Source organism: Vulpes vulpes, chromosome X (genome assembly GCF_048418805.1).
Source record: "Vulpes vulpes isolate BD-2025 chromosome X, VulVul3, whole genome shotgun sequence".
In the NCBI taxonomy this organism is placed as follows: domain Eukaryota; kingdom Metazoa; phylum Chordata; class Mammalia; order Carnivora; family Canidae; genus Vulpes; species Vulpes vulpes.
The window spans coordinates 88652094-88670346 of NC_132796.1; the positions used below are offsets into that span (position 1 = coordinate 88652094).

The 18253-nt window shown below is 45.5% G+C and overlaps 3 protein-coding genes and 1 non-coding gene across 7 annotated transcripts in view; 2 read left to right on the plus strand and 2 right to left on the minus strand.

Moving 5' to 3' along the window:
- The window catches only part of SOWAHD (sosondowah ankyrin repeat domain family member D), a 28298-nt gene extending 24832 nt beyond the window's left edge, over positions 1-3466 (plus strand). For both annotated transcript variants that reach the window (XM_072743326.1, XM_072743327.1), the window contains exon 2: positions 1415-3466. The gene's annotated coding sequence lies outside the window, so the exon portion shown is untranslated. The remainder of the gene's footprint in view (positions 1-1414) is intronic.
- Positions 3467-8722: 5256 nt separating this feature from the next.
- Positions 8723-12883, minus strand: RPL39 (ribosomal protein L39). The gene is made up of 3 exons (XM_025986769.2): positions 12744-12883; positions 10766-10869; positions 8723-8977 (listed from the first exon to the last, which is right to left on the minus strand). Exons 1-3 carry the CDS (start codon positions 12744-12746, stop codon positions 8929-8931), a joined length of 156 nt encoding a protein of 51 aa, XP_025842554.1. The 5' UTR covers positions 12747-12883; the 3' UTR covers positions 8723-8928.
- LOC112910598 (small nucleolar RNA SNORA69) lies at positions 9475-9606 on the minus strand. Its single transcript, XR_003233276.1, has one exon. It is a non-coding gene; the product is annotated as a small nucleolar RNA SNORA69 (small nucleolar RNA).
- Positions 12875-18253, plus strand: part of LOC112910567 (protein SET-like) — a 52533-nt gene continuing 47154 nt past the window's right edge. Inside the window, exon 1 of one of the 3 annotated variants that reach the window (XM_072744175.1) lies at positions 12875-12982. The gene's annotated coding sequence lies outside the window, so the exon portion shown is untranslated. Of the gene's footprint in view, positions 12983-13174; positions 13379-18253 lie in introns of those variants that run through there. The other 2 variants (XM_072744180.1, XM_072744174.1) reach the window with 2 other exon arrangements.

Genomic DNA, 18253 nt, shown 5'->3' on the forward strand with positions numbered 1-18253 from the left:
TAAAAAAGGAAGGGAAGGAAGGAGAAAGGGAGGGAGGAAGGGAAGAAAAAGAAAAAAGAAAAAATATTGGTGACAGGTTTATTCCAGGAACTCTTTTTTTTTTTTTTTTTTTTAAGATTTTGTTTATTTATTCATGAGAGACACAGAGAGAGGCAGAGACATAGGCAGAGGGAGAAGCAGGCTCCATGCAGGGAGCCCAACACCTGACTTGATCCAGGGACTCCAGGATCATGACTTAAGCCAAAGGCAGATGCTCAACCACTGAGCCACCCAAGTGTGGCTTAAAAAGATTTTTTTTTTAAGTAATCTGTACACCCAATGTGGGGCTCAAACTCACAACCGCGAGATCAAGAGTTGCATGTTCTACTAACTGAGCCAGCCAAGTGCCCCTAAAATGTGTATTTAATTAATTTCATCCCTAGGCTTAGCTGTTTGGTTGGTTATTTCATTCTTTTTTCTTCTTTTTCTTTTTTAGATTTATTTTTAAGTAATCTATACCCCCAACGTGGGACTTGAACTTACAACCCCGAGATCCAGAGTTGCATGCTCTACCAACTGGGCCAGCCAAACACCCCTATTTCATTCTATTTTTAGATAAATGTTTTATTTTCAAATAGTTATAAATTTACAGAAAAGTTGCAAGAATATTACAGAGCGTTCCTGTATGTCCTGCACACAATTTCGCCTATGGTCACTGTATTTTTGAAAATGTTTTCAAACAAGGGGTGCCTGTGTTTCTCAGTTGGTTAAGCCTCTGCCTCCATCTCAGGTCATGATCCCAGGGTCCTGGGATTGAGCCCCACATTGGGCTCCCTGTTCAGTGCAGAATCTGCTTCTCCTTCTCCCTCTGCTGCTCCCCCTGCTTGTGCTCTCTCTCTCTCAAATAAATAAAATCTTTTTAAAAAATGTTTTCAAAAACAACCACAGTAATGAATTGATAGCAATCAAACAAGTTGCCTCTACCATGTGCTGTTTGGAACCCATGTAAATGTAGTATATAAGGCAGCCACATGGGCTTCTTCCAGAACAAGCAGCTCCAGATAAGACCATGGGACTTGGAACACCTGGGTGGCTCAGCGGTTGAGCGTCTGCCTTTTGCCCAGGGCGAGATCCTGGAGTCCATGGATCAAGCCCCACATTGGGCTCCCTGCATGGAGCCTGCTTCTCCCTCTGCCTGTGTCTCTGCCTCTCTCTCTCTCTCTCTGTGTCTCTCATGAATAAATAAATAAAATCTTTATTTAAAAAAAAAAAAAGAACATGGGACTTATCTTTAAGTCTCTAAAGAGAAGTAACATTTTATTCTAGCCTGAACTTCTAACTGGCCTTGTGTCCCAAACTAAGAATTTGGTCTAAGGTCAAAAGGGTAGGTCTTTTTCAAATCCCACAGCTCATGAGCTTGTCTAATTTATTTCAGGACCATCTCTTGTTTACTTGACATGTCATCTTTCCCACATCTCCGTATTCTTGGAAACTTCTGAAGATACACAGAAAAGCAAACTTAAACAAAAATCAACATAAAGAACTGTAGAAAGCACTGGGTGAAGAGAAGCAACCAGAAGAGGACAGAGGCCCAGAGAAGTAAGATATTTCTTGAAGCAACCCCAGGACTAGTGGTGCAGCTGTCTTGTTCCCAGCTCAGAGCTGGGGATGCTCTTGGGAGATGTCGCCTCAGTCCATAAGGCTCTCTCTAGGCACCGGCCCACCCACTGGGCAGTCATGCTTACATACACAGAACCCTGCCATTGGGGATCCCTGGGTGGCGCAGCGGTTTGGCGCCTGCCTTTGGCCCAGGGCGCGATCCTGGAGACCCGGGATCGAGTCCCACGTCGGGCTCCTGGTGCATGGAGCCTGCTTCTCCCTCTGCCTGTGTCTCTGCCTCTCTCTCTCTCTCTCTGTGTGTGACTATCATAAGTAAATAAAAATTAAAAAAAAAAAAAAGAACCCTGCCATTCATCTATAGTTGACTGATTCTTGGCTGGGCCAATCAGGCTCACCCTCTCATGATCTTGCTGTCGGGATTTAGAGATTCCTACCCAGTTCTCTCTGGGACAGAGTGGATGCCATGTTTGGCTTTGCTCTAAGAGAAGCAGAGGAAACAGGTCTGCCAAGGAAGACAAGCATAAAGTGGACATTCAGAAAGAAGCTGAAAGAAAGGCCCCAGAGGGAGCACAGATTGCCTGGCTTCTTAATGGCTTTCAAGACCCTGGTTCTGGTTCTTCTTAAAGCATGGCTGTCCCCTGCCCTTGGGTTCCATGAGACACCTTTGAAGGCTTATATTAAACACCCCACTTAAAAAAAAAAGGGATCCCTGGGTGGCTCAGTGGTTTAGTGCCTACCTTTGGCCCAGGGCTTGATCCTGGAGTCCCAGGATTGATTCCCACATCAGGCTCCCTGCATGGAGCTTGCTTCTCCCTCTGCCTGTGTCTCTGCCTCTTTCTCTCTGTATCTCATGAATAAATGAATAAAATCTTTTAAAAAATAAATAAACATCCCACTTAAAAAATAAAGCAACATATGTGAGTGGCTCCCTTTTAACCCTGAAAGTTGTTTACTTTTCCTGTTCCTTAAATTTTTTTTTCTGATTATAAACACATGTTCCTTGTAGAAATTTTAATTAGCTTTCTTCTCATTATAAAAACATTTTTGTTATGTCTATACATCCCAAGAAATATAAAATGAAAACTAAATCACTTGTAATGAAATGCATACACATGTTCAACAAAAGATATGTACCAGGATGTTCAGAGCAGCTCTGTAAAGGCCCTGAACTGGAAACTATCCAAATGCCGATCAAGAGGAAAATGGGGAAATAAATTGTGTTATAGTCACACACTGGAACACTTGTGAAAATTGATAAAAGGAAACTTCATTTAAAATGGAGGCAGGAGGGGCACCTGGGTGGCTCAGCCAGTCATGCATCTGACTCTTGGTTGCAGCTCAGGCTGTGATCTTCCCGTGGTAGGATCAAGCTCCAGGCCCAGCCCCACCACAGGTTCCACGCTCAGGGTGGAATTGGGTTTGGATTCTTTCTCCCCCTCCTTCCTCCTCTGTCTCTCCCCCAACTTCCCAAAATAAATAAAATCTTTTAAAAATAATAAAAATAAAATGGAGTCAGGAGGCCAAAAAGGCAAGCTCCTATACCCTATCATTCGTGGTCAATTGCAGACCCTAGCAGGACCTAGCAGGACCTTGCACTGCCCACAGGAAGAAGCCTGTATACTTTACTACCCCAGGAAGAGGAAGAATGATTTTTTCCTTGCTCTGCCAATGAGCAACTGTTACAACCCTTCCATTGAAAAGCCACCAGGCTTTGAGTTGTCAGTTTACTCCAATGGACTTTTTGTTTGTAACCGCCCCTCCCAACTCTCTCCTTTCCAACTGAGCCTTCATCAACTTGTTTGCTGCTTTTGCCTTGGTTTGCGTGTCCTGAAATGCAATTATCTGCTATTCCTGAATAAACCCATTTTTGCTGGTAAAATAACTGAGTTTTATTTTTAAGGTTAATCAATTATAGCCATGAGAATGAGTCATCTACAACTGCATGCAATAACAAAATCGCATATGATGGTCAATGAGTAAAAGAAATTAGACACAGTAAGTGCAAAGTCAATTATTCCATTCATATAAAGTGCAAAAATAGGCAAGACTACTCTCTGCTGTTAGATATTGGGACAGTGGTTACATTTGGGGGTGATAGTGACTGGAAGGGTTCCCAAGGGGGGCTTCTGGGATGCTGATCACGTTCTATTTCCTGACTTGGATGGTGGTGACACAATTGGATTCACTCTTCAAAAATTCATCGAGTTATACACTTATAATAAATAAGTATACATTTCTGTATGTTATATTTTAATAGAATTTTAAAAATAGCCTATGCTTCCAGACTTTTGGGGAGGGAGGTGATAATCCAGATTTTTTGGGGGGTGTGTGTTAAATTTTATTTTTATTTTTTTTAAGATTTTATTTATTTATTCATGAGAGAGAGAGAGGGAGGCAGAGACACAGGCAGAGGGAGAAGCAGGCTCCATGCAGGGAGCCTGACATGGGACTCGATCCCGGGTCTCCAGGATTAGGCCCTGAGCTGAAGGCAGCACTAAAGTGCTGAGCCACTAGGGCTGCCCTGTGTGTTAAATTTTAAACTTCCTCTTTTTCTTTGCTTTTTCTAGGAAATGACTTGGGTCTGGCCCGCGCTGCTGGTCTTTGCTTTTTTGGGATGCTTCTCTGACATTTCCCTGCTTGCTACTTTACGTGCATCTTTGTCTTTCTGCAGCCTCTCTAAGATATCTGTATTTTCAGCTCTGCTGGAATCTAAATTTTTCCAACTGATTGAGAGAACAGTTTCATTTAAGGTCAGGCTGAGAGCCAAGTCCGGTCTGGCCGCTCCAGCCAGTCTCTATCAGCAACTTAGACGCGCAGTCCCAAGTGGCCTTGTCAGGGACAAGTGCCTGCTGGTGTGGTGAAGGAAGTACCCCTACAAGAGGGTGAGTGGTGTCAACAGTGCCATTTCCAATGCATGGCATGCCCCATTCGCCAGGTCCTTTCTCTAGCACCCTATACCCAGCTACCTACCCACTGTGTGTGTTTGGGGGGGTGGGCTCACAATTTGTCTCCTTGGGAACCCGGCTGAGGCCTTCTCCAACTCCCCGGCAAGTCCTTGCTCCCTCACTCTTTGCATATGTGTTAAGGCATACGACTTGTCCTGCTCTTGCTCACTTGCATGCCTGTTCTCCCCCTTCATTCATTCACTTGCTCATTCAGTACATTTATTGAGCACCAACTTTGTGCCAAATGCTGTTAGGAGAAAGCAATCAGCAGCGAGCAGGACAAAACCCATCCCTATTCTTGCAGAGCGCAGTCTAGTGAGAGAGGCAGATAGTTAACCAACACATTTCTTTCTAGTTCCAGTTTGAAGGAAACCTACAGACTGATGTCAGAGGTACTAAAGCAGAAGGACCAAACTGGATTGAGAGGAGAGTGGGGTGGGTCGTCAGGGAAGATCTCTGTGGAGGTGAAAACTGGATTGAGACCTGAAGGACAAATGGGAGTTTCACAAGGTAAAGAGGAAGAGCATTCGTTACAGGGAATAGTACGTGGGAAGGCTCTAAGGCAAGATGGAGCTTGGTACTCTGGGAGATGAAGAAGCCAACGTGGCTGGATCCAGCTTAGAGTCAAGAGAGGGTAGGAACCATTCTGCACTTCTTTTAGGCCATATTGACTTGCGCCAGGGGTGCCTGGATGGCCAGTTGGTGAAGCGTCTGCCTTTGGTTCAGGTCATGATCCCAGGGTCCAGGGATCGAGCCTGCTCTCCCTCTCCCTCTGCTTCTCCCACCTCGTGCTTTTTCTCTAATAAATAAATACAATCTTAAAAAAAAAAAAGACTTGCCTCAAGAGTAGTATGAAGTGGTGGGAAAGGGGAGTGGTGTGCTGAGCAGATCTGTGTCTCAAAAAGCTCACTCTGGCTCACTGCAGCATGTAAACCAGGATTTGTCAGGACGCCTGAGTGGCTCAGGTCATGATCCTAGGATCCTGGGGTTGAGTCCCTGCCTATGTCTCTGCCTCTCTCTGTGTGTCTCTCATGAATGAATAAATAAAATCTTTTAAAAAAAACAACCAAGATTTCTCAAAATCGTCACAATTGACATTTTGGGCTGGGCAATTCTTTGCTGTGGGGGCATGCTGGTGTATTGTAGGATGTTTAGCAGCATCCCTGGTCTCTATCCACTAGCCGTCAGTGGCACCTTCCTTTCCATTGTTGGAAGCAAAGGGGTCTCCGGGCATTGTCAAATGTCCCCTGGGCAGGGCAGGGAGGGTTGCAAGCAGCAAAACGGCTCCCAATGAAGAATGGCTGTCAAACCATTTTTTGTGTTCAGCCCAATCAGTTTTCTCTGATGAAGGTCTGCGTCCCTCCCTCCCTCCGCTCTCAGACACGGACATATGATGGACACAGGCACACACACAGGTGCACGTTAGTCTTGACCACAGTACTCTTGCGGGCCATACTCCCCTCTGGCTGCCCAAACACCCACCAGGGTTTCACGTGGGCTAGGGTTTGATGTTCACTTCTCTGGAATAGAACAGGATCAGTGAAGTGTAAATAGTTAATGTTTCACTCTGTTCAGTCTGGTTCTCATTGCCATTCCTGCTAACACCATCTACCTGGCAGGTTAAGCACTCAAAATGTTATTGCTATTAGCAGGAATAGAGCTGCAAACCTTTTTTAATCTGTACAATGAGAGAATACCTGGTACAACTGATTTTTACAGACGTTATCAAATCCTTAGAAACCCAAGGTAGGTATGATTTTGGAGAATTATTTCTCTCTTTTTAAAGATTTATTTGAGAGAGAGAGTGCGCTCGAGCTGGGGCAGGGGGAGGTGGCAGGTGGGAAGAGGGAGAGGCTGAGCAGGGAGCCTGATGTGGGGCTTGATCCCAGGACCCTGGGATCATGATCTGAGAAGAAGGCACTTAACCAACTGAGCCACCCAGGTGCCTGATTTTGAAGAAGTCTTGTAAGAGATCAAGTTTGCACAGCTGGTTCAGGATTTTCTTTCTTTCTTCTTTCTTTCTTTCTTTCTTTCTTTCTTTCTTTCTTTCTTTCTTTCTTTCTTTCTTTCTTTCTTTCTTTTTCATTCATTCATTCATTTATTTATGAGAGACACAGAAAAACAGGCAGAGACATAGGCAGAGGGAGAAGCAGGTTTCCCATGGGGAGCCAGATGCGGGCCTTGATCCTGGACCCGGAATCATGCCCTGAGCCAAAGGCAGATGCTCAACCACCAAGCCACCCAGGCGACCCACTGGTTCAGGATTTTCACTCTCATGTTGCCATGCCTCCTATCCAAGCCCTAGAGGGGTTCATGTACTCCAAATTAGAATCCTGGAATTGGAAGGGAACTGGCATCTATCCAGAGGCTGACACTGGAGCCAGCTCCAAGCCAGCTCAGCCTGACCTCTCCCTTGACCATCTGCCCCTCCCCACTCTCTTACTTTAGCTTTATGCAGCTCATCGCTCATATCTGCTGGGGAGGGATCCACACTCAACCTTTAATCCTGCTCACTCCCCATTCCTCTTTTCTTAGTCAAGTACCAAACCAAATGCTGTGTACTATTACAGTTCATCCTCCCAGCCCTGTGAGGGAGCTCCCACCAGCCTCACATCCCTGAAGACACCAAGGCTTACATCTGGCAAAGGAAGAGCAGGATTTGAATCCCAACTCTGCAATCCTTACGCACTCCGCACTGACTTCTGCTGCTGCCTGCTTCTCAGCCAGCCAGCAAGGGGTGGGTAGTATCAACACAGGGTCAACCTCATGTCCTCCAAAAACTGACCTCTAGTGCGACGCCTGTTGTAGTTTGTAAAAGGGGATCTTAAATGTCTCAAAACTCCCGTTATTCCCCCCTTCAGGAAGCATTGACCTAGTCCTTCACAGCTGGGAAATCAAATAACGGGGCGATTGTTTGAGCTAGAGTGGGGCCAATGGAGCCAGAACTGGCGCCTAATTCCCCAGCTCCTAAGTAACCCGGTATGTATAACCAACCCTCCTGTCCACATCATTTCCCCTTTTCATTTCTAACACTACTCATTTAGGGTTGGGAGAGCAGCTCACTCTGCCACCAGTGCCACCTTTGCCTTGTCCCAACCTATTCTGAATAGTGAGGCTATTTTTAATGCTCTAAAACATCACAACTGCCAATTAGATCAGGTCCCTCTACTTTGGCCCGAGAGCACTTTTAGCAGGGTAACACTTAGTGCTATCCACACAGCAGCAGCTCCCAGGTTCCTAGGTTGGTTAGTTGGCATTCTATAGCCCACTCTTCCAATTTCTGGCAGTGGTCCTTAGTCAAACTATAGTCATCAGAGCCTCCTAGTGGGGTTCTAGGTTAGCGTCCCCCATACCATACCACTCCTACTACTTGCTCCTCTGCTACATCCAGCAGAGGGTCCTTACAAACTAGATATAGGGTTGCCACCAAACTGAATTTACCTTCATTCCACAGGTAATTATAAGGAACTTTTCCTTCCCTTTTCCAGACATTTGCTCTAGCTTCTGAATTGGCCTATTACTAGCCTAACAGATATTATCTATCCACCAACTAATCCCAAGTACCTAGAACAGTGCCTGGCACATTATCACCCTGTAAATCTAAATTTATTAAGTGTCAAGTCTTTTGACTTCTCTCAACAATAATGCAGAAATTTAGCTCACAGGCTGCACAAAATCAGGCAATTTGATAACCACTGGTTCAGAGGATTCCTACTTGAAAACTGGCATTATGGAATAGCAGATAAAGATGCTATTTAATAACGTGCTACTTAAAAAGTGTGCTTACAGGTATAAGGATGACACATATATTCACTTTCCATTATCATAAGGTATAAGAGCCATTAGCCACACAGAGCTTTATAATAATTAAAAATTTGAAAATTGGTTCTTTATTCAAACCAGCCACACTATTTTTTTTTAAAAAAATTTTATTTGAGAGAAAGCACATGAGCAAGGGGAGGAGCAGAGAGAGGGAGACATGCTGACTCCCCGTCAAGACCTGAGCCAAAGGCAGACGCTTAGCAGACAGAGCCACACAGGCGTCCCCTAGCCACACTTTAAATACTTCGTTGTCAAGGGCCATTTCTATCACTGCAGAAAGTTCTATCAGACGGTGCTATGTGAGATCTGACAGGAGGGGGAATTCAGTACTTCACAAATCAGGACACAACAGCAGCTCAGCTGAAAGGTCTCCCATTTATTACTGAACCAACCTACTGGTATAGAGGCATAGTAACAGAGAAAATCATTCCCTTGATAAGACATGTCTATTGGCCAGGTAGGAAGGATGTTTCCATATTGATAGGATAGGAACATGTGATCTCCATGTGGCTTAAATATGTGTACCAATTATGTTTGCTATTTCATGATGTGCGATGCTTCCTCACAGACCCAGCTTGGTTCTTCTCCAGTGTCTCCTCTTGGAGTTGTACCTGCACAGAAAGAAACTGCAGGTTACAAAGACAATGTCACCTCAATTTGTCTGCCCTCAATCACAAACTTTGTCTTTTAAGTACCATAAAATCCTTGAAAGGCAAAGGGTCTCATTTTTTCCTTCCTTGAACAGGTTTGGAGCTCTCTTTGGAAACTAAAAAGTGACTTCCTAATGTGTTTAAGAACTAGTCAAATCAAAATTTTAACCTCTCAAAATGATTCCAAGCTAGGAAAACACACTGGTTCTTGAGACTGGACTAGTGGGGAAGCTCTCTCCCCTCCCAAGAGTATACCTGCCTACTTTTCATTCAGCATACCTGGGTAAACCCACACACATTTATTTTGAAACCATCCCTTCCAAGCTTCATCAAAAGCAGCATTTCTACATCATGGATCACACACACACAAAAGCTCCCGTATTAATTTTACAATATATGAACACTCCCAATCATTTCAATATCAAAACAAGTGATTTGCAGAGCTCAGGCCATGCCAGAATTGTCCATATCAATCTGTCATGATTTTACCCTCATAAAGGCAAAATCAAAAATGATTGACAAACATTTTCTTTCAGCAGGGTAATGTCAGTACTTCCACAAAATGAAGCACTGTAATTGCAACCTGCTTTCAATACACTTTTAAAGTTGCAAGGCACGGCAGCCCCGGCGGCTCAGCGGTTTGGCGCTTCCTTTGTGATCCTGGAGACCCGGGATCGAGTCCAGCGTCAGGCTCCCTGCATGGAGCCTGCCTCTCTCCCTTGTCATGAATAAATAAATAAAATGTTTTTTTTTTTTTAAAAAAAAAAGGTTGCAAGACAGAGGAGGTAGTATTCTTTCATTCTGCACAATAACCTGTAATGACTGGTCCCGCCACCAGATGGGGATATGACAGAGAAACCGATGTTCACGTCAATACATTTAAAAAGGGGCTTTACTATGGATGGTCTGATGCTCTCAACAGAAATCAATCAAGCTTGTAGAAGGGCTAAGCTACCAAAGGAACCACTTCTCCAAGTGACTCAATACTTTTTCTTAGTATTGAATGGTGGCAACACCATAGGTTTTAAAACCTAGATGCATTTCTAATACAGAGACATCTCCCACACCTATTAATAAATGCCAGTGTTCAGTACACAATAAACTAAAGGTAGCAACTAACTGGCCTATAGGGCTACAGGGTGTGGTGATCTTCACATGTCTTTTGAACTGGCTAAAAGAATTAACAGGCCCTCAATTCACATCTTTGTCTTCACATCAGCAAACTAGTATCACTTAGATCTGTAATTCAATCAAATCAGAGTTCTATACTGGCATCATGATCTTGCACTCCTCAGCTTCCAAGTCTTTCTCTTGCAAAAGGGACCCACTCGCTAGGCCCACTCTAGTATCAGCTTAAAAAGGCTTTTCAATCAAAAATTTTGGTAACAGTATTTGCTTTCTCCTCCTCTGTTGTCTTCGGGACTTACTTACTTGGGAAAGCCACAAAATCTAATATTTCATTTCAAACAAACCCAAGTTCTGAAAGCTGTTTAACATGCAAGGGCTGTCACTGGTTGTCAGCCCTTGAGCAAGTTATCACCAATTTTTGATGCTTATTTTTCTTCCTTTGAGACTTGTCTCAAGGTCTACCTGGTCCCCCAAGAGACTGAAGACAACAGGAAATTAACAAATGTTAGAGTGTCTGCCCCTAATCCTAGCTGTAGGGTGGTTTGCTTTCCAGAAACACTGAGGAAGCACGTTAAAAAAAAAACCACCACAGAAGAAGCAGGTGGTCGTGGGGGTCCTTACCTGATTTTATTACCAGTTTTCATCCGAATCCACTGGGGAATAGGACGATTCTGCTTTTGCTTCTTGGCCAGGAATCGCTTGATTCTGAAAGTCTTGTGAGAAGACTAGGAAGGAAACGTAATCAATTTAGAGAGCAGAGCTTACTCAAATGATTCAGTCAAGAACGCCTTCAATCCACAAACATTTGAATGCTTCGTCCATACCAAAAAACCACCTTTTCAATGCTAAACCCATCACGCCCTTGGCTCTGTTCCTCGCAACTTCTAGAGGCATAATCCCCCACTGTTCAAATAAAAAGTCACCAAGAGTCAGGAAAGTAAGTAACCTACCCCAAATCAGAATATTAATGCAGAGCTGGGATTCAAACCCAGGTCATCCATATTCCATGGCTAGGGTACCTTTCAGTCTTCCTACTGTCACCCTCGACCCAGAAGACCATTGGGAATGGCTGGGGAACTTGGTTTTAACAAAAGAATACAGCTTTTTGTCAACCAGAGCAATCTAGCACTTCCAAGTCAATTTCAGCGCACTATGTGAAACAGGAATAGTCAAGGATCACTCCAAGAGTAATTAAGATTTCCACAAAGTCCTCGACATTCAATAAATCTATTCTAACTCACTGACAATCTTTTGAAAAGATGTAAGTTGTGTTTTAGACACACGGAGATTGCCTGCGTGTGTGTGTGTGGTGGGGTGGTGCAGGAGGAGAGTCCACCAGCAGAGAAGATAGCTTGCTGAGGGTGGAGCCAGATGCAGGGCTAGATCCCAGGACCCTGAGATCATGACCTCAGCTGAAATCAAGAGTGGGCTGCTTAACCAACGGAGCCACCCAGGTGCCACACCCACTAACCTTTTTGCTATTAATTCTGTACTTAAAATATTATTTCCCAATTTCTCATTTCATTTTTTTTTTGGATTTAAGAACTTGGGTCATCCAAGTCCAACCGCAACGCTCTCCCTCCTCAGTTTGCAGGGCAATCTGGAAATGGCAGGAGTGGCAGTCTCAAGTCTGGCCTATGTGGTCCAATATCCATCCTGCACCTTGCATAATAATAGGGGGCCATTACAAAGAAGGTAAAGATTACACTCCTGTCACCCAGCTCACGATGGGACTTGTAAACGTTCTGTCACCTAAGAAAGCACCACTCATCCTCTCCATAGCTAGAAGCATCCAGCAATTTTAATTTCTCTGAAAACGATCACAGGTAAAACCCACGACCATTAACTGTCCGCAGCTGGCATTTACCAAGAACGTCCGAACGGCACCCAGATGCACACTACAGCACCCCTCCTTCCAGGTACTTCCACGGGAAGATGCAAAAGTCGGTGAACAAAGGCCAGAAAGTCCTGTAAGCTCATAACATGGTATGCTCCTGGCCGCCAACTTAAAACAATTTCCGAAAACCAGCAGACCTCGTTCCCTTCTCGATGCCTGGTATGTGTGGTGCGCACCCCAGTGTCAGGCCACGATTTTTGGAGTGAAGCCCCCCGACTTCTCTTCCTGCCCCAGAATCACAGTTCGTTACAGAAGGGCAAACGGTAGGATTCCTGGGTGGCTCAGCGCCGCCTTCAGCCCAGGGCGTGATCCCGGAGACCCGGGATCGAGTCCCACAACAGGCTCCCTGCGTGGGGCCTGCTTCTCCCTCTGCCTGTCTCCGCCTCTCTCTCTCTCTGTGTCTCTTGTGAATAAATAAAATCTTAAAAAGTGGGGGGCAAAGGGCAGTGGAAACCCGTGCTAGGCTGGGCGGCGGCCGGGCGCACAAAGCACCACACTACGGACCTCGCATCGCCAGCGCAGCCCGCCTCGACTCGAGCCTGCGAGCTTTCCGGGAAGTGGAGCGGAGGCCCAACTCGAGCCGCTCTGCAGGGAGCCTCAAGGAGGCCCGCGCACCTCGACGCAGCGGGCGGCACCGGCGAGCTCTGGAGATCTCGGCTCTCGGCAACCCGGCCCCGAGCCGATGGTAACGGATGAACTTACCATGGCGATCACAGTCAACGACACGCAACCAGGATGGCGGCGGAAAGGAGAGAGGAGGAGATGGGCGGAAGCACGTATTTAGAAGACGTCGCCAAGGGCGGAGCTTAGGCGTGTGCACGCCGTAGGCCCCCGGCGGCTCCCCGCGGCCGCCCTCCCCCGGCACGCCCGCGCGGGCTCCGGTGGGAACCTGGCCGAGCGCGCTGGGCCGAGCGCGACGGAATTCGCTTAGCACCACTTCCGTAAGTGGGTTCCTCGGGAGCCCGTCAAGTGTGCTAAGGGCACCGCGCCTTGTGCCTTGTGGGCGTGGCGCACGGCCCGTGGTCAATGCCCGAGTGGTCACCCTCCCGAAGGCCGAGTGAGCAGGGTGGGCGGGTTTCGCTCAAGGGCGGGCCGGGGAGACGTCACGTCCGAGTGCAAGGGACTTCGGTCCTGGGCTGGCTCCTGGGCTGGCTCCTGGGCTGGCTCCTGGGCTGGCGGGGAGGGCTGCGAGGGCTGCCCTCCGCCGGGTTGGGCCTGCGGCATCCATCTCGGCCGTATCTCGACCTCTTGAAGTGGTTTCCACCCGGCTGGGCCGCCGGACGGGAAGGGATGGTGATGATGGAGGAAGCAGGAGAGGGCGGCGGGGGCTGCATTAGGTGGGTCCGGTAAGCCTAGGCCAGAGCTGAGAAAGTTCGGGACAACCTTTCCCCCAGCTACTAGGGGTCCCGGGCTCTTAGCCCGCCTTACAAAATGTATAGGAATTGTTGGCATACGTTTTGGATGTTAATGATCCCCGTTTTCGTGTTTTGCTTCTCCACGTTGAAAAACAAAAACCTCTATGTATCTTTGCAGTCACCTCAGGCAGTTTTGCACCAGTAGATTAAGGTAAGGGTTTTTAACCTGGGGTCCACAAACAGTCCATGTATAGAATTCACAGGATCCATGAACTTGGATGGTGGGGAGGGGGGACATCACAACTTCGTTTTTATCAAACTGTTTTGAAATGTAGCGCTTTCTTTCTTTACAGACAGGCAGCAAACTGTAGTGGGTGGCATTAACAGTACCTATGACTTGGTCACCAGTGGAAATCAAAGATGGTTTCATATCACACTGCAGTTGATGGAGACGTCTTGAAATATCATTTATACACTCATCACTTTTTTGAAATTATAGTACAGTTGACCCTTGAGCAACATGGATTTGAACTGCATTGGATCCACTTATAGGTGGATTTTTTTCGATTAATACAGTACATAAAGTACTATATGTATTTTCCCTTCCTTATAATTTTCTTTTCCTTTCTTCTTCTTCTTGAAAGAGAGAGGGGGCGGGGGTTGGGAATGTGCAGAGGGAGAAGGAGAAAGACAATCTTAAGCAGTGTAGAACCCATCGCAGGGCATGATCAGGCACCCCCTTATGATTTTTTTAATGGCCTTTTCTCTAGCTTACTTTGTTGCAAGGATATAGAATATAATATGTATAATATATAGAATATGTGACTGTTTATGTTATCTGTAAGGCTCTGGTCAGCAGTAGGCTATTAAATTTTGGGGGAGTCAGAAGTGACATGCAGATTTTCCACTGTGCAAGGTTGACTCCTCTAACCACTGCGTTGTCAAAAGTCAACTATAGTTATTAGACCCATAAGTAGAACTGTGTTAAGCCTGTATGTTATTGTAGCACACATTTCTTTTAGAAAATATTTTGATAACTATATTCCAGTGCATTGGTTTTCTTTGTAATCCTATGTACTTTGTTTTATGCATTTAAAAACATTCTGAAAATAAACTTCGTCAGACTGCCAGAGGATTCCATGCAACAAAAATGGTTGGGAATCTCTTAATTGGAGTATAGTGACAGATGGTAGAACAAACAAATTAGTAGGAGACTTTGGAAATATTCTGGGTGAGAAATGATGGCCCATGGGGCACCTAGCTGGCTCAGTGGGTAGAGCATGTGACTCTTGATCTCAATGTTGTGAGTTCGAGCCCTACGTTGGGTGTAGAGATTACTTAAAAATAAAATCCTGAAGAAAGAAAGAAAGAAAGAAAGAAAGAAAGAAAGAAAGAAAGAAAGAAAGAAAGAAAGGAAGGAAAGAAAAGAAAGAAAAGAAAGAAAAGAAAGAAAAGAAAGAAAAGAAAGAAAAGAAAGAAAAGAAAGAAAAAGAAAGAAATGATTGCCCAAAGTAAAGTAGTCCCCAGGATGTTGAATAAGAAGAAATAAGATCAAGAGATGATTGTGACATTAACAGGACTTGGTTTCTAGTTTCTTTTCTTTTCTTTTCTTTTTTTTTTGTATAGAAGATCCCAGAACAAGGAAAGTTCAGTGCACTCCGGGAAATGTTAACCCGAAGATCCAGAGGCATTTCCTTCACCTCGCGTGTGTTTCTCAGGTCCGGGCGCTGGGGCACGCGCTGAGCAGAGCTGCTGGTCCTGCCCCTGGTTTCTAGGTTTCTGTCTTGAGCAACTGGATGCTGGTGCCTTAGGTCTGGAGAGGAAATACACAAACAATAGGAACCTTGAGCCCAATATAATAACCATTTTTTTTAACAGCAAAAGTTTAGTTACTTTAATCCCATCTGGTTCTTTTTAAGATTTTATTTATTTATTTGAGATTGGGAGAGAGAGAGAGAAATAAAGAGTAAGAGCATGCTCAAGATTAGGGGGAGGGAGAAGCAGACTGCCCGCAGAGCAGGGAGGTGGTGAGGGGCTCAATCCCAGGGCCCTAGGATCATGACCTGAGCCAAAGACAGACATTTAACTGACTGAGCCACCCAGGTGCCCCAATCCCATCCAGTTTTTAAATTCAGACTATCATCCAGGTAAATTTACATTTAATTAAAGTGAGACCTTGGACTTCTTTTTAAAAATTTTTCTTTAGATTTTTTTATTTATTTGAGAGAGAGAGAGAGAGAGAGCTGGAGTAAGAACAGGGTAAGGGGCAGAGGGAGAAGCAGACTCCCTGCTGAGCAGGGAGCCTGATGTGGTTGGCTCTCGATCCCTGAACTCTGGACTCCGGGATCATGACTTGAGCCGAAGGCAGATATATAACTGACTGAGCTACCCAGGCATCCCGAGACCTCAGACTTCTAAATCTCGATTTTTACTGTTTATTTGAGAGCCAGTATTTTCTTTTTTGGTGGCCCCAAAGAGCAGCAAATAAGCCTTTAATTGGTAAATGATCATCATCTTCATCATTATAGCTACCATTTACCTCAGATTTAGGGTGGAAATAACACTGTGCTAAGAGTTTTTTTTTTTTTAAGATTTTATTTATTTATTCATGAGAGACAGAGAGAGAGGCAGAGACAGAGGCAGAGGGAGAAGCAAGCTCCCTGCAGGGAGCCTGATGTGGGACTTGATCCCAGGACCCTGGGATCACAACCTGAACCGAAGGCAGATGCTTAACCACTGAACCACCCAGGCGTCCCTATGCTAAGAGCTTATGTAAATCATCCTTTTTAATTTATTTTTTATTTTTAAATATTTTATTTATTTATTCATGAGAGACACAGAGAGAGAGAGGCAGAGACACAGGCAGAGAGAGAAGCGGCCTCCATGCAGGGAGCCCAACGTGGGACTCAGACCCAGGTCTCCAGGATCAGGCCCTGGTCTGAAGGCGGTGCTAAACTGCTGAGCCACCCGGGCTGCCCATCATCCTTTTTTTTAAAAAAAAGATTTTATTTATTTATTTGAGAGAGAGAATGAGAGGGAGCACAAGTCGGAGGGGGGCTGGGCAGGGAGCTTGACAAGAGGGGACCCTAGGACTCTGAGATCATGACCTGAGCTGAAGGCAAACACTTAACTGACTGAGCCACCCAGGTGCCCCCTAATCATCTTTTTTTCTTTTTATTTTTTTAAAGATTTTATTTATTCATCTGAGAGAGAGAGAGAGTACAAGTGGAGGGGGGCAAAGGAGGAGGGAGAAGCAGAGTCCCCACTGAGCAGGGAGCCTGATGTGGGACTCAATTCCCAGAACCCTGAGCCAAAGGCAGATGCTTAATTGACTGAGCCACCCAGGTGCACTCCCCCAAATTCTTTTGCTGTTTTAAGCTGCTTTATTAACTTCACAATATATAATGAGCATCTTGCCATGCAATAAGGTAAAACTTCCCTGCTAACAGAATCTTACAGATTGGGTCAGAATACAACATTCAATTAGAAGCTGGTAATGTGGGTGCCTGGGTGGCTCAGTCAGTTAAGTGTCTGTCTTCAGCTTAGCTCATGATCCCAGGGCCCTGGGATCCAGCCCACATCAGGCTTCTGCTCAGCAGAGAGTCTGCTTCTCCCTCTCCCTTTGTTCCTTCTGTGCTCACATGATCTTTGTCTCCCTCCTCTCTCTCAAATAAATAAATAAAATCCTAAAAAAAAAAAAAAAAAGCTGGTAATAGGAGACCCACAGGAGACGTGTAACAAAAGGATTACAACAAAAGTGCATTGAGAACATGTAAGTTTAGGAAGCAGGTGTGCCTTCCTATTAATTTCAGGGAAAATGTCAGGATTCAAGACATAAAGCAAACTTCATCATAATGGTCCTGGTGAGGAGGGTCAGCACTAACCACCCACAGACTGACTGAATTGCTTCCCCCTCTCCCTGTCCCCATCAGCTTTTTCCTCAGCTCTCTCCCCTTCCCAATCCTTCCCATATTCTCTTCTCTCATCATTGCTTGCGGCTCTCCAGGCATCTGAATCGGGGCCCACCTATACTGCAGGTTGGGCTGCTTAACACGGAACCGCCTGGGATTTACTCTGGGCCCACAGTATTCACTAGCTTGTAAAGGGGGAGGGCAGGGGCTCTTCTTTATTGGCAGCTTGCTCCTTTTCATCCTTATGTTTTGTTTTGTTTTCCTGGTTTGCATTTTCCACGTTGAGATTTTTCACTGTTTGTTCCTCTTTGGATGCCATTGGTCCTGGGCCTATCCTTGTGGGATCCTCCTCTTGCTCCCAGCTCTTGCCAGGAGTGCATCTCTGTGCCACTTAGACCAGCATACCAGCTCCCCCTCCACCTCCTACTCTTTGGCCTGTGACCCCTCAGGGCCCCAGGAGCAGGTACCGAGAAGGGTAAATCATCTTTTTTAACTCTCACAGCTTGATAGGGCACTCTTCATCCTACCAGGTTTTCCTTCTACGTTGCACACTATCCACTGTGAGTTCCTTTTGCTGATTCTTCCTTATCTCAATTCCTTTTTAACTTTGGAGAGCCCCAAGGTTCAGTTGTGAACCTCTTCTCTTTTCTATATACACTCCCTCCTTTGGCGATTTCATCCAATATCGTGGATCTAAATACTCTTTTGGTTGATGACACCCAAACATATATCTCCAGCTTGGACCCCTCCTGGAACTCCTACTACCTTCCCAACACCCACTTGGATGTCTAATAGATTCCTTAAACTCAGTATGTCCCAAACAGAACTCCTGATCCCTGCCCCCAAATGGGCCACTCAGAGTCCTCCCCATTACAACAAATGACACCTCCATTCTTTCTGTGACTTGGGCCAAAATTTATCTTCCACTCTTCTCTTTTATATCCTG

Bases quoted from the DNA above. Each gene is read 5' to 3' on its own strand.
- RPL39 (XM_025986769.2), bottom strand. The intron at 8,978-10,765 runs GTAAGGACCCCC...CTTTCTGTGCAG, and splicing joins AAAACTGGTAATAAAATCAG to GTACAACTCCAAGAGGAGAC.